The sequence below is a fragment of the Phyllobates terribilis genome, unplaced genomic scaffold (assembly GCF_046119375.1).
Source record: "Phyllobates terribilis strain yellow unplaced genomic scaffold, ASM4611937v1 Scaffold_2__4_contigs__length_985480577, whole genome shotgun sequence".
NCBI classification, from domain to species: domain Eukaryota; kingdom Metazoa; phylum Chordata; class Amphibia; order Anura; family Dendrobatidae; genus Phyllobates; species Phyllobates terribilis.
Window position 1 is genome coordinate 211,884,571 of NW_027362762.1, and position 15,618 is coordinate 211,900,188.

At 42.2% G+C, this 15,618-nt stretch overlaps 2 protein-coding genes across 2 annotated transcripts in view; one reads left to right on the forward strand and one right to left on the reverse strand.

The window, feature by feature from the left end:
- The window catches only part of LRRC63 (leucine rich repeat containing 63), a 118,218-nt gene that overhangs the window by 47,983 nt on the left and 54,617 nt on the right, over positions 1-15,618 (reverse strand). The window lies entirely within an intron of this gene.
- The window catches only part of LCP1 (lymphocyte cytosolic protein 1), a 50,667-nt gene continuing 36,947 nt past the window's right edge, over positions 1,899-15,618 (forward strand). Inside the window, exons 1-3 of the mRNA XM_073663840.1 lie at positions 1,899-2,044; positions 12,545-12,632; positions 14,145-14,308. Coding sequence (XP_073519941.1) covers positions 12,569-12,632; positions 14,145-14,308 — 228 coding nt within the window. The 5' untranslated portion in view covers positions 1,899-2,044; positions 12,545-12,568. The remainder of the gene's footprint in view (positions 2,045-12,544; positions 12,633-14,144; positions 14,309-15,618) is intronic.

Genomic DNA, 15,618 nt, shown 5'->3' on the forward strand with positions numbered 1-15,618 from the left:
ACAGTCCACATCCCTACATAACCACGGCTCCCCACACTCTTATGGGCCTATGGTAGTGGCAATGACCACCACACACAATCACACAACTGCCCCATTCATAAAGAGGACATAGGACCCCTTTTTCATAATCGGTAGTGGCCCCGTTTGTGGACCCTCGATGATCCTACAATTCTCCTGTGGAGACGTAATAAATGCAGTTTGGCGGCAAACCCAAAAGACAAAGCTGATTTCCAAGTTAAAGACTAAAGGAATTTTTCTGGTTTTGCCCCTAATTCCATCATTCTTATTTTTTGTATTTTTTAACCGCTTTTCTATATTAGGCCTTGTTTTTTTAATTATACCTACAGTACAGACCAAAAGTTTGGACACACCTCATTTAAAGATTTTTCTGTATTTTCATGACTTTGAAAATTGTACATTCACACTGAAGGCATCAAAACTATGAATTAACACATGTGGAATAATATACTTAACAAAAAAGTGTGAAACAACTGAAAATATGTCTTATATTCTAGGTTCTTCAAAGTAGCCACCTTTTGCTTTGATGACTGCTTTGCACACTCTTGGCATTCTCTTGATGAGCTTCAAGAGGTAGTCACCGGAAATGGTCTTCCAACAATCTTGAAGGAGTTCCCAGAGATGCTTAGCACTTGTTGACCCTTTTGCCTTCACTCTGCGGTCCAGCTCACCCCAAACCATCTCGATTGGGTTCAGGTCTGGTGACTGTGGAGGCCAGGTCATCTGGCGTAGCACCCCATCACTCTCCTTCTTGGTCAAATAGCCCTTACACAGCCTGGAGGTGTGTTTGGGGTCATTGTCCTGATGAAAAATAAATGATGATCCAACTAAACGCAAACCGGATGGAATAGCATGTCGCTGCAAGATGCTGTGGTAACCATGCAGTATAATGGGCCCCACATAGTCCTCCATACAAAATAATGGGCCCCACATAGTCCTCCATACAGAATAATGGGCCCCACATAGTGCTCCATACAGAATAATGGGCCCCACATAGTCCTCCATACAGTATAATGGGCCCCACATAGTCCTCCATACAAAATAATGGGCCCCACATAGTCCTCCATACAGAATAATGGGCCCCACATAGTGCTCCATACAGAATAATGGGTCCCACATAGTCCTCCATACAGAATAATGGGCCCCACATAGTCCTCCATACAGTATAATGGCCCCACATAGTCCTCCATACAGTAGAATGGCCCCACACAGTCCTCCATAAAGAATAATGGGCCCCACATAGTCCTCCATACAGCATAATGGGCCCCACATACTCCTCCATACAAAATAATGGTCCCCACATAGTCCTCCATACAGAATAATGGGCCCCACATAGTCCTCCATACAGAATAATGGGCCCCACATAGTCCTCCATACAGAATAATGGGCCCCACATAGTCCTCCATACAGAATAATGAGCCCCACATAGTCCTCCATACAGAATAATTGTCCCACATAGTCCTCCATAAAGAATAATGGGCCTCACATAGTCCTCCATACAGAATAATGGGCCTCACATTGTCCTCCATACAGAATAATGGGCCCCACATAGGGGTAGCGGTTCTGGTGTCGCGGGCCAAATATAATTACCCTGCGGGGCAGATTTGCCCCACGGGCCAGAGTTTGACATGTATGTGCTACACGCTGGGTTCAACTTAGGAATCTCTGGGCGGCCAAAGGGACTCTGCCTATAGTTCCCGTAATACATAAGTGGATGTTCAGTCTGTAACAAATGACTGAGCAATGCAATCCAAGAGACAGAAATGGCACCTAGCATTGCTAAAGCACGCCACACAACAGGCTAGGAAGTGGGTAATGGTGTTAACATCTTTTTGACTAATCAGGTGGTTCTGAAAATAGAGGAAGGGTTAAAACGGCTGACATTTCCTTATAAAGTCAAAATTTTACGTCAGTCACTTCCTTCTACTAACCACAAAATAAAGCTTTACTAGGGTTTCTCGGTGCACCAGGCTTCTCTAAATACATCCCTGTTGCATTGCCCAGGACCTGCCACGTATTGAAAGAGGTAAGATATTGTTTTCTTAATTCTGTACCCAAAGTAAATTTTTTAATGCACTAAATTATTATGAGCAACAGTCCAATGGTGAATTATCATTTGCCCCACCCTGATAGTAATTCTACTATAGCTGTAAGCTCTGAGCTCTGAGCTGTACAACTACACAGGAAGCTTGTGGTCAGAGCAAATGATAATCACAGAGCAATCACCATTTCAAGCCTTTTTAAATTATCACAAAAAAATGAAAAATCAAATTTATATAAAATCCATTGGTGTAACAAGTGCCTGGAGAGTGAAATTTGATTCTGACCCTCTAAGCATATAATAAGTTTAAGAATGGAAAGCTAACCCCCCCCAAAGAGAGTATGGCCACATGGTGAGTTATAGTGGGAAAACGTGGTCATTTGTGAGTCTACTGGGTAACTGCGTTGTTGAAACCATGGAAATTCATGGGTTGCATGAATTACCGTGAAAGTCAAATCCTATTAACAATTATACTCTGTGTAGAGTGTTTTGGGTTTCATGCGCAAGGTTGTATAACAAATTCTTGTTGTATAGATCTGCTATATGGCCCCCGCTTTATATGGGAGCACATCGTTTTTCCCTAGTTATTCTATTTTAAAATATTGCATCTGAGATAAAGTGTAATGCCTAACAGAGACACCATATGTGTATGTAATGCAGATTTGTAGCTTCTCCATGTGTTATCTTACAGGGTCCGTGCACATGGTAATGTCTTGTGTATAAGTCCTAGGCTGTAACATTCTATTCAAAGCTTGTGGTTTGTCCAATACCTGCAAGGGAAGAGCTATATCGTTTCCATGAAGAATGTGAAGAAAAAAGAAAACATGAATATATAATAATAATAATAATAAATCTACTTATGAAGAGTTTTGCAGAGACATAAAATAGGTTATTGGGTACAGTAATACAATTACAATCGTTAATGAATTATAACAATAATAATAATAGTAATTCTACTTATGAAGAGATTTGCAGAGACATACAATAGGTTATAAGGTACAATGACAAAATTACCATGAGGTACAATATTACATTAACAACTTTAGGGGGATAGGGTTCTACTCGAAAGGTTACAATCTACAATTAGTACAAAAGCAGCTATTAGGAAGGGCGTAACTTTAGATGGTGCAGAAGTAGCAGTTGCACCAAGGATCCAGCTCCTCAGTGGCTCAATAGCCTTTCTGAAACATAAGAGGAACCTATTTCATACACTCAACATTGAAATTGCAACATAAAGAAGGAAAACTCGTGGAGTTATGAAACTCACAGGATGGATAGACATGTTAGTGATATGCCAATGATGAAAAAATGGAAACTAAATTTTCAAAACATTTCGATTTACTCAGTATTCCGTATGAACATCTTGCACAAATACATGCACATACATATCATGGCATGTTATTAATGAGGTTATTAATGGTTGTCTGACAAATGTTCTGCCATGCTGAATGCACTAGGGCATGCAGTTGACGCGCCCCCTGAGCCGTGGGGTACCCGGAGCCGGGCCTGTAGATGCTGGGGGTTGTAGTCACCGTGGCGGCGACCCGGTCCATGACCCAGGGCGGTCAAACCAAGAGGGTAGTCTATGTGTACAAACGTTAATGTCCGACTACGGCACCTGTGGAATGCGGTTATTGGGAACCGCTGCTGCGGAGCAGTCCGCTGAAGCTGGTGGTATGTGCAGCAAGGTGATGTAACTCCCCACAGGAAGAATGTAGCTTCAGGGCAGCGTGTATGGATGATGGTAGTGATTGTGCAGGGCGTTCTAGTGCTGTGAGTGCTGGTGACGCAAGGAACACAGAGACAAGATAGTGCAGTCCCAGGGTCTTTACTCACTGTTGTTGAGTTCAGATTACAGGTACCAAGCAATCTTCCCCCGTCGTGCTGTGCGTACTCAGTGAGGGGTTCAGTCCACCCTCAGGTATTTCCAGAGCACTTATCAGGACCCCGTTCTGTGTACATTCCTCTGGCCTCTTCCTGCACCTCACACCCAGCGCCACTTCTATCCGGTACCCTCGGGCCTTGGCGGGCGACGTATGTTCTGTCCCCTGGGTCCTATGTGGCTACCTTCTTAGTGTACTGGTGTGGACTTGTGGCCTGCAGTACTTGAAATGCTGCAGCCTCCGGTTCCTAGTTAAGCATTTGCGGTGTCTCTACTAGTTGAGGGATCCGGATCCCTGTTCTGGCCTGACCCCTCTACCTCCTGGTAGCAACGGGCGTCCGGGTGGCCTTCTGCATGGCCCGTACCCCTAGGGTCCCTTCTCTTCTCATTCCTGGAGCCGTCCTGCTCCCTCTTCTCTCTCTCAGGCTCAGGCCTCAGTGCTAGGCCCACCTCCGGAGCAGAGCTCGTGCAAGAGAATGCCAAGAGTGTGCAAAGCAGTCATCAAAGCAAAAGGTGGCTACTTTGAAGAACCTAGAATATAAGACATATTTTCAGTTGTTTCACACTTTTTTGTTAAGTATATAATTCCACATGTGTTAATTCATAGTTTTGATGCCTTCAGTGTGAATGTACAATTTTCATAGTCATGAAAATACAGAAAAATCTTTAAATGAGAAGGTGTGTCCAAACTTTTAGTCTGTACTGTACGTCCTCCACCCCATCCACTACATAGTTCCCCCTCTCTAGGTGGTTCCCAGCACTCCAGCCAGGGACCAGGGACTGTGCTCTCCCGTAGGAGCAATCTCGCCCTGTCCCCCGGAAATGTGGTGTAGTGAATGCAGGTGTTAGGGTCCCGAGCCATACTCCTTCCTTACCTGAGAGTGAGATACCACACCTCTGGGTGAGATGCAATACCTCTGTGGCGACCGAACCCTCAGGGGCGCCACACAGTCATCAAGATCTATGACCAAAGTGGGACTCATCGCTGAAGGATAGATCTTCATTCTAGCCTCCAGTCTCTATCTGGAGACCACATGTTCAATGCCATGCAGAGACTTTCACGAGGGATCATCACTCTGGTTCCACTTAAGGATTATGGTGTATGGTGGCATAATATATGGTAGCCGGACCCCTCTAGTCTTAATTTCAGGTACACTAAAAGTTTGGCAGGTACATTAATTTGGTTATGGAACCAGTGGTACAGTCATTTCTCCAAAGTGCCCTAGGAGCCTTTGTTCAACACAACAACACTAGGCCGCATGTTGCTTATGCTACTGTGAGCACTCTCCATGGCCAAAACTGCTACCATGGCCTGCAACGTCTACAGACTTGTCTCCCTTCAACCACATCTGGGATGTCATTAATTTGAAAGTACAAAGGAAGATGCCAGCAGCAGATCTCGATGATTTGCCCAAGTGCAATCAGCATGGCAGAACATTCCTCAGATAACTGTTGATAGCATGCAAAGTCATGTAAGTGAGGTATTCCTACTTGTGGCGCTCATTCCTGGTACTTAATAAATCAAGATGATCACTAACGTCTATCTATCCTGTGATTTTCCAAATGTTTGGTGTTACAATTTCAATGTTGAGTTGCAAAGACAGCAGATTGTAAGGGTAAGTGCCAACGATGCAGATTTGATAAAGAGCGTTTTTGCCTCTCCCTGGCAGAAAAAAACGCATGCAGATTTAGGCTATGTGCCCACGATGCAGAAATGAAGCAGAAAATTTCTGCTGCATTTCTGCATCTCCCTGGCAGAAAAAATGCATGCAGATTGTGCATGCGTTTTTCCTGCAGAATACATGCGGATCCACATGCGGATTCACATGCGTTTCCGCATGCAGATGACAAGCGCTTTCCAGGCGATAGCATCACTTGGAAAGTGCTTGACAACTAGGTCACACTGTATAAATCCATGCAAACAGCATGGATTTATACAGTGTGAACCGTAAAAATTAAAACAAATAAAGCTATACTCACCCCTGAGGCCCCGGCGTGGCTGCAGCGCTCCTTCCTGGCTGGTTCCCGGCATATCGCGAGACAGAGCGGTGAAGGGCCTGCGGTCACATGACTGTGACGTCACCGCAGGTCCTCAAGCGATGCCGGCATTCAGAGAGAAGCCTTCGGAAAGGTGAGTATAAACTTTATTTGTTATTTTATTATTTTTTACAGGTAGAATGGTACCCAGGTCTGGATGAGAGTCTCCTCTCCTCCAGAACTGGGTACCATCCGCACATAGAGACGCATAGAAGCCGCTTGTACAAATGTACAGTCGCGGTTTCTATGCGTCTCAATGCAAGTCAATGGCAGGAGTTCCGCTGCGCTTCCGCAAAATTAAATGACATGGTGCGGATTTTTGTACGCTGCATAAACACTGCGGAAAAATCCGCAGCATGTGCATAGAGCATGCGGAATCCCCTTGGGGACCATGGGGTGCGGATTACCTAGCGTTTCACAAGCGTTTATGCTGCTGAAATTCCGCAGCATAAACGCTTGAAAAACGCTACGTGGGCAACCCAGCCTTACATGCTTTTTTTTCTGCCAGGGAGAAGCATTTTTTCAGCGTTTTTACATGCGTTTTCGCATGTGTTTTTTCAAGCGCTTTTCCAAGCAATTTTGAGCATCACTTGAAAAAGTGCTTGACAAGTTGGTCACACAATATTAATCCAATGAACTGGCATGGATTTATATTGTGTGACCAACTTACATGCTTTAAATGCTGCATCTATAGTAAAAAAAAGAATTAAAAAGTTAAAAATAAAAAAAAACTGTATACCCACCTTTCCGGTGGCCCCCGGTCTCCTCTCGGCGGTGGCGATCCTCTCTCCTTGGTGTCCCGCGGTGTACTGGCAGGACCTGCGGTGACGTCATTTAGTCAGCTGATGGTCACTCGATCATCACCTGACCGCTGACGTCGCGTGACCATCAGCCGATTAAATGACAGTTTTTTTTTATTTTTAACTTTTTTATTTCTTTTCTTCACCGCGTGGTAGCCGGGATGAAGAGGAGTTGTAGTCTCCTCTTCATCCTGGGTGTCACACACACCGCGATTACCCCGCAAATTCGCGGCCAGTGAATTTAATTGAAACACAGCAAATCCACATATACCTGCGGGTTTGCTGCGTTTCAATGTTCCTCAATGGCCGCGAATTTGCGGCGTAATCGCGGTAGAAATGGTCATGCTGCGTTTTGCAGGCGCGCTAATTAGCGCATCATGTGCACAGCACATCCGAATTCACATTGCTTTGCATGGCAGACGGTTTTACAAGCGTTTTCACGGCCGTAAAAGCGGCGCAAAAACGCTACAAGAACGCTATGTGGGCACATGGCCTAAGAGCTTCAAGTTACAACTCTGACCATTACCTTCAATATGTCCTCTAACATCGCAGAGTGAGAAATTACCTAAAACTTCAAGTGAAGTGTCCCTTAGTATATTCACTCGTGGACAGCTTGCAACTGTCCCATTCATCTGTATCACTTTTGCAGAAATCCATACATATGCTGTAGGAAAAACCTCATTCAGAAGAATGGAACTTATTTCCAGTTGTAGAAATTTCTGCAACAAATGTTCGGCGTGTGACATACCCTTTTGTGCTGCAATCCTTTAGACATCTTTTCTCAACATATAGCAAAATTGTTCTTTTGAAATATCTTATACTTTATATAAATATATAACGTTGAAAAACTTTGGAAATACATTGATTTACATATGTTGTAATGATTTAGAGTTACAGAATAAATTTGCCAGCTCTCCCAGATTAAGGGGAGATTTGCTGAGGTCTGGATCAGGATTCTGTGTATACCAGTCAAACCTTTGGTAAACCCAGCAATTCTGGAAGGATCCTCCATCTGAGAAAGCAGGGAACTGAACATAGAGGGACAAGGAATAGGTGTGGAGGGGGATTGGGCTCGAAAACGGGAAATTGTTTTTCTGCGAAACCAACAAAAAAAGTCTCTTGTGCTCCTCAACTTCAACCTAAACAGAACATAATCAGTGCTCAGTGGTAGGGTAATAGTGGGATAAAGAAGGAGAGAGAAAGACAAAAGGTGAGCCCTTAACTAGTATAGTTTGTTACTGTTGATACCCACAATGAGAAAAATTCTTATCTGCTCACCTTATAGGCATAGTAAGATAAGGACTGCAGCCAACTCCTTCCAGCTGATTACCGGGATGACTACCTGATGAAGATCCTTCAAGTAAAAGAAGGTGTCTTCAACATCCCGTAATGATCAACTTGCTTTATTGTTGCATCACAAATACAGAAACATCAACAATATAGAAACAAATTTACACTAAGGGTCGAATTTTGACTGCTGTTTCTGTATTTGTGATGCCATAATAAAGCTAGTTGATCATTATTGGATGCTGAAGCCACTTTTTTTTACTTGGATTTTGCATGGGAGTAGGGATCATCCCACATTTGGCGTTCATACTTCTACATGGTATTAAAGCTTGATGCTGTCTCACTACCACTATTGTTGATAAAGATTCTGTCCAGGATCGAAAACATGTTTGTTTCTAAAGTTTTTAGATATGTTATATTTTTTACTTCTAATTAAAAAAGTTTTATTCCAATATACTTTGAGACTGGAGGAATATTTATTGTAAAGGGAGACACCAAGAGAATTGTTTAGCTTCACATAGTGGTTGGGTAAGGCCACGTTCACACGTTCAGTATGTGGTCAGTATTTTGCATCTGTATTTGTAAGCCAAATCCAGGAGGGAATAGTGTATGTGACTGCAGTCTTGTGAATCCTCGCATCCTATGTACTGTGCACTATGAGGATTGTCTGGTTCTGGTGCCGCGAGAGGGCTGTCATGTGACCGCAAATATGCGATTTGCATACTTCTGGCCACATTCCGACTATATGTGTCTCTCAATACGCTTGCATTGCATTGCAAGTCCACGCATGTCTAGTCTGCACATAACCGCATGCATGCAAGTTGCATACTTGTGGTCACGTGTCCACCGCGTCGCCATATGCAATGCACGCATTGTCAGGATTCACAAGTCTGCAGTCACATAGAGTGACTGCAGACTTGTAGCATAAAGCCGGACTATGCCTGTATTCTTATCTATCATCAGCTTGACATCAGGAAGAGCTGGTGATTACCTGCCCGCAGCGGTCACCCTGTACTGTGCCCACAATCTGTCCTTTTCACCTGGATCTCCATCATAAGTCGAACAGAAATACTAAATTAAAGGATGCAGCGTTTAGGGAGTGAGGCCCAAGGTCTACTCAAAGGCACAACTATAGTCTGTAAAGCAATGGCCTAGTTATCTAGTCTTGTCCCCCCACCATACTTAAAGGGGTTGTCCAGTACTTTATATTACTCCCTCAAGGTATCCTCCCGGGACCCCTAAGGAGTTTTGTAATTACCTTGCGTTGCAGATACTGCCTGTGAGCGGCGCTATCACTGGCCGCTCACAGGCATCACGTGACCCCCGGCTGCAGCCGGCTCTGACATCCGCTGATGTTACAACAAGTGCTGGCAGCAGCCGGGGGTCTTTGTCTTCCGCGTTCCAGGTGGATGCCAGGCTGTGGGCGGGGTTACCCCCCGCATCACACCCGGCATCCACCGCGCACTCTGACTCTCCCCATTTATTGGGAAAGAGCGTGGTGGATGCTGGGTGTGACGCAGAGGAATAACCCCGCCCACAACCCAGCAGCCACCGCGGGGACCCCAGCGCTGAGTCACGCCTCACTTGTTGTGACGTCAGTGCGGGGTCACGTGATGCCTGTGAGCGGCCACCGATAGCGCCGCTCACAGGCATTATCAGCAACGTAAGGTAATTACAAAAAGTCTTAGGGGCCCCAGGGGGATACATTGGGGGGATAATATAAAGTACTGGACAACTTTTTTAATACTTAATACAGATAAAGTCTTTGCAAACAAATTTTTCAGATTTATTTATGAGATATGAGAAAGAAAGAATTTATTAAGTGTTATCCTAAAAGCAAATGTCAATATATAAGAAAATGAAAACATTTATAAATGATGTATTAGATGAGCAGTTAGCTGAAATCACAAGTGGTGACTTAAGATGGGAAAATGCAGTGGAGCAACTATGCAAAGAAACATTTATGCATTAGAGTTAGGAGGGGTAAATTGTCTATATAATGTATAAATGATGGATCAGTGCGGATTTAGAAATGAAGCATTCAATGTATACTCTCATTGGATATAAATGAGGAAAGGAGTGAAGCATTGGGACCATTGGGCAAGTGCACCAAATGCTATGTCTGATCTCAAAGGAGGTAGCCACCGACAATGCAGCTGGATGATCACCCATGGGTGATGAAAACTTTGGACTGGTCATCTTTCTCCTTTCTGCATTAACCTGTCTCTTGCTGCTGAGTTCTGCTTAGGAATTGTGGTAAAGGTATTGCATTTTTGCTTTCATTAGTACAAAGACAGAGATTGTCACATGCAATTTACACAATAGGTCTGTGGCAACATCCTGTAGTAACCACTGGTCAACAAGGATTTCTACTAAACCTAGCTGTGTATTATTATTAGTGGGTCACATTTTAGGGCCCTTTTACACGTTAGCATAACATCGGCCAAACCTGCCGATATCCAAGGGTTCGGCCAACAGTCTAATGTGTTTGGGGACCCCCGGAGATAGGGATCCGATTTGCCTGATTTTGAACTGCTGGTCTTAATGTTCTCTAAAGGGGCATTTACACTGCATGATAATCATAAAGTAACTATGTTAAAAATACTTGTTTCATGATATCTTGCCATGTAAACAGGCTGCCGAACACCCGATGAACAAGCAGGACACTTGTTCATCAGGTGAAATGATCTTTTGTGCAAAGCTAAAGATCATCGTTCTCAGCGGTGCATTGACCTGTGTAAACTTTTAAATTGACTTACGTATATGTGTATGGGAAACCAGATTGTGCATCCCACAATGCAATCTGTGGATTTCCGCCAAGCATGTGGGCACTTGCCACGTGATAGGTATATAAAGCAGCAAGTAAGCAAGCAAGCAGATACTGTGAATAGGAAAGAAATTAGGCTGAAACAGCTCATTTTTGTGAGTCAGAAAAAAGCGGAACTGTAACAGGGAAGTAGCTCTCATCCTAGGGTGGGAAAAACCAAATCAGAAGCAAGACTGAGAAGTTACAGAGGAAATGACTATACCATAAACCAGCATAGAACATGGAATGTAGCATTATGGTTTTAGGAATAACTATCCATTAAAGTATATTGATTATGGACTTACCTATAAATGATATTCTATTGGAAAAAGTTCATTTGACAGATCTTCACATTGACACATTATATTTTTTTATGTAGAAAAAGTCACTCTTTACGAATCCTTTCTCTATATCTCATCATTGCTAGCCTCATGCATGTTGCAAGACTATAATTATCTGTGGTTTTATATTGAAGGTGTAATAACTGGCCCCACAAAATGTATTTGCATAGTCGAAACATTTGCAGTTTTTACAGCACGCCTTATGCAGGAAATAAAGCATAGTCAGGAAAATGGTTAAGTGGTTTTCCTGCTAGCATATAAACATGATCAGCCATGGGTGTTAAATAAAACGTGCATTAAATTAGCAAAAGTGTAAAGTATATGTTGCATTTTTTTAGTATTTACATGCAAGACTGTGTAATAATCCTGCAAGTATGCCTGTACTGTATGTAGTGTGCTTCTGTTGTATACTGTAAGTAGTGACCATTTTGTAAATTCAGACATTTTACACATTAACAATGAGTAACATTGCAGTCTGGGCTTCTTGGTGTGGTGCTAATCTTTATACAGCTCTATTCTTATCGTAGAAATCGAGAAACTTTTTGCGATCGAAATCATTCTTGCCTTGATTACTAATCTGCCTTCCCCTCACTAAATTCACAACTTTCCAACCTGTTTTGAATATGCCAGCGAAGCTCATATTCCATGCCACCCGCCATACCCAGTAAAAGTCCACCATAGAGTACCATTTAAACATATTACTCTCTCCCACAAACTTTCCACAGTGCAGCCCGGAACTGCATGTCCTCTCTCATCTCTGTCTACCACCCAATCCTATATTCGTCCACCGATCTAAGACTAACATTGCCATATTCCAAACCTTCTATTCCTATTTCCAAAACTTATCTCCTGCTGCACCAGTTCTCTGAAATGCGCTACCCCAGACAGTCAGATTAATTCCCAACATTCACACAAGCACGCATTTAGGTAGCCTAGTTATATTGCTTATTCTGACTTCTCCACGCCTTTACTTTTACTCCCACTCTCACACATCATTCTTCAGAACCTGACCCCCTCATTCAACACTTACACCCACAGTCCTTGCACCATTATACCCTTCATATTTATGCCTACAACATCACTGGGAGGGTGCCTGGCTCATGCAGCGTTATGTGTACTACCATGATTTTTATAAAGGATGGTTGAACCATTGTACATCAGAATGTTTTTGAGTGTGGGAGTATTCAGGGGAACTCCATGCACACAGAGAACATGATGGTTTCTTTGGTTAGATTTACACATAAAGATCCCAGTGCTGCAATAAAACACTGCTAACCACTGAACCACTGTGCAAGTTATTACATGAAATATCTACTTATGTATTGTATCCAGGGCAGAACTGAATAAAAGAACATCATGGAATCAAGGCCAATCACAGAGGAGGAAATGGAGGAGCTCAGGGAAGCGTTTAGCAAGATTGGTAAGATATGTAATCATAAACAGCAAACCACAAATACTGGAAGAATATTCTACTGATTCTTATAGAAATACCTGTATGACTATATTAGGCTCTGTTCCTTTCTCAACATGTATTCCGAAGGTATCCATAGGTTCCCATGCATTCAGCTTATACGCTTTGCCAATATGTGTCCACATATGTTTATTTTTTAGCATAATCCTATGAGTTTTCCTATTCATTGGAATACAGTAAAAAAAAAGTTGTGCCATTGTGCGCCTATACAATGGCATACATTGGAGACTTCTGTAATAGCAGTGTTATATGTTGGGGAACTTGTCAGTCATGTACCGGGACGGAGCATTAGAATCCAGAAATATTGTTAATTATTGACTGAACGGACACAAAAGGAAAATTATGTAATATGACTCCACCTGAAAAAATATTTGCAATTTTTTAGTTATAAATGCCACTGACCTGTGATCTTTAACTACTTCTGGACCACCCATAGACTTTGTGCGTCCGGACGGTTTTCTTATTTTACTCTGTAGTGACATTCTAAAATGTCAATGCAGAGTAAACAACTTGTAGGAGATTGTTCAGCTGCGGGGTTGAGGATACGGCTGTCAGACACAGTCAAGACTCCCTATAGAGAAAGCAGGGAGAGTTAAGCACTCTCTCTGCCTTACTGATCACTCTGTACATAAACATGAACAAGATTATGAAGCAATGTCAGTGCTCCCTCTTCCAGACCCAGCTATCATGTGAACACTGGGTATCGGGAGGGAGCAGGAGCTGCTGGGTCATGAGACACACAGTCAGCGGTGCTATGTGGCTGAATTTCCACTTTATCTGGGGCTAGTATACCATGCCCGAAATATGTATCAAAGAAAAAACGAAAAGCAGCACTTACCGAATCCTTGTTGCTTAAAAGTCCTTTAATCCAACAGTTTGGAAATTTTCAGCGGTGTGCAGGTTTGCAGTGGATATGTGCGGGAGAGAGTGGTTAATGGCTGTTTCGCGTCTGAATGGCTCTTCTACAGGTCCATACTATGAGTGTATGGACCCGTAGGAGCGCCATTCAGACACAAAGATACTTGGATAAGACTCGAGCATGCTCGGATAGCATATTATCTGAGCACGTTCGCTCAACACTAGTAATGAAGGTTAAACTTTCTTTCCTCTAAAAGTAGAGGATGTCCCCTTGTCACTGTTGAAGGCCTGTAACAAAATCATTAGAAATATCATTGTACTCTCCCTTCATATATCTGTACATTGTAATAAGATGGCACCTAAGCCATCATTTTTCCAAACTGAATAACCCTGAGTTCCCTTAACAACCTTGGTCGCTCTTCTCTGCACTCCTCTTCAGGTATGTCCTTCTATGTCCCGCTAGAGCCCAAAATTATACTCAGTATTCCATCAATGTATATAAAATTAATATATAAATATTGAGTTATATATCAATAAGTTCTCCTAAATAAATATGCCCACCATATTATAGTACCTGGTAACATCTTTATTTTCTCGTTTTAGATACTGATGGAAATGGTTACATAAGCCCTAATGAATTAAATGACCTGTTCAAAGCTGCTAATCTGCCCCTCCCTGGGTATAAACTACGAGAGATAATCCAAAGCCTTATGGAAACAGGAGATAAGAACAGAGATGGGAAGATCAGTTTTGATGAATTTATCTCAGTAAGTTTACCCTGAATCATTGGAGAAAATTTAAATTCTTATATTTGATTGAGGCTTTTATGTGTACAGCCTGTATTCTTTGTAGTGAACAGAGTAGTTGCTCAGAAGCAAATGTATCTGTTGACTGTGTAACCATCACTTAGAATTAGCTATTATGTACCAATCATTACCTAATATTTTTTCTATGTCTGTATCACATGGCATCATGCCATCTTTCATCAGTATAGGCGCCAAGTCCTCCATCGTAGGTGATACGTGATTAACTACTGTTATATTAATTACTATTTCTCACTGCTGGTTGGGTGTAAATTCATATCATCTTAATTGGTTCCAAATGATGGTATTTGTGTTGTGATACAAAGACCAGTTGCCAAATGTCATTATTCTTATACTTCATCACTATCATCATCATCATTATTTTTTTAACATGGACCTAAAATGCTTTCTTTGCATTTTGTGTTAATAGAATAGATTGTTAATACAACACCCCGATAAGCTTCACTAAAGGGGTTATCCGGTTCTTTAAAGGGAATGTGTCCTCAGAAAATGACCCATTGTGTAAATAGATTTTCCCCTGCTTTAAAAGTTAGGCCACGTTCACACGTTCACTATTTGGTCAGTATTTGTAAGCCAAAACCAGGAGTTCGTAATAAATCCAGAAGTGGTGATGTGTTTCTATTATACTTTTCATATGATTGTTCCACTCCTGGTTTTGGCTTAAAAATACTGATGTAAAATACTTAACAAATACTGAACGTGTGAACGTGGCTTTATTGTGAATGGGCCCAGTTTGGGGTAAGAAAAAAAAAGCAATTCTACGCTCTCCTTCTGAACCAGTTCTGCTCCTCTGTACTCACTACTTTGTCAGCTGCCGTTCTTGTGGCATCAACATACAGTGGGGGTGTTATGTGACCACTAATTCGCTGCAGGTTTCACATTATGCCTATGCTGGCTTCTTCCAATTGGGAAGTGAGTACAGAATTTATTTTTTTTATTATCCCACCCAGGCCTATTGACAATAACTTTTAAAGTAGAGGAAGCCAATTAAAATTATGTTTTCATGTTAATTTTTTTTTTTAATTTTTGATTATTCTTATTTTTAATTTTCCATTCTGCTATCTATTTAAAAAAAAAATTGAAATCTTGGAATTTTCACACTGGTTACTGAGCTTACAACTAGACTCATATGTCCTGTTCTTTTGCGGGTTGAAAGTCACATGCAACTGACTTGCCATAGACTTCACTACAAGTCACAGGCTACTACAATTTGCATGAAACTTATCTGCGACTTGGCCATTTTTTTTTTACAG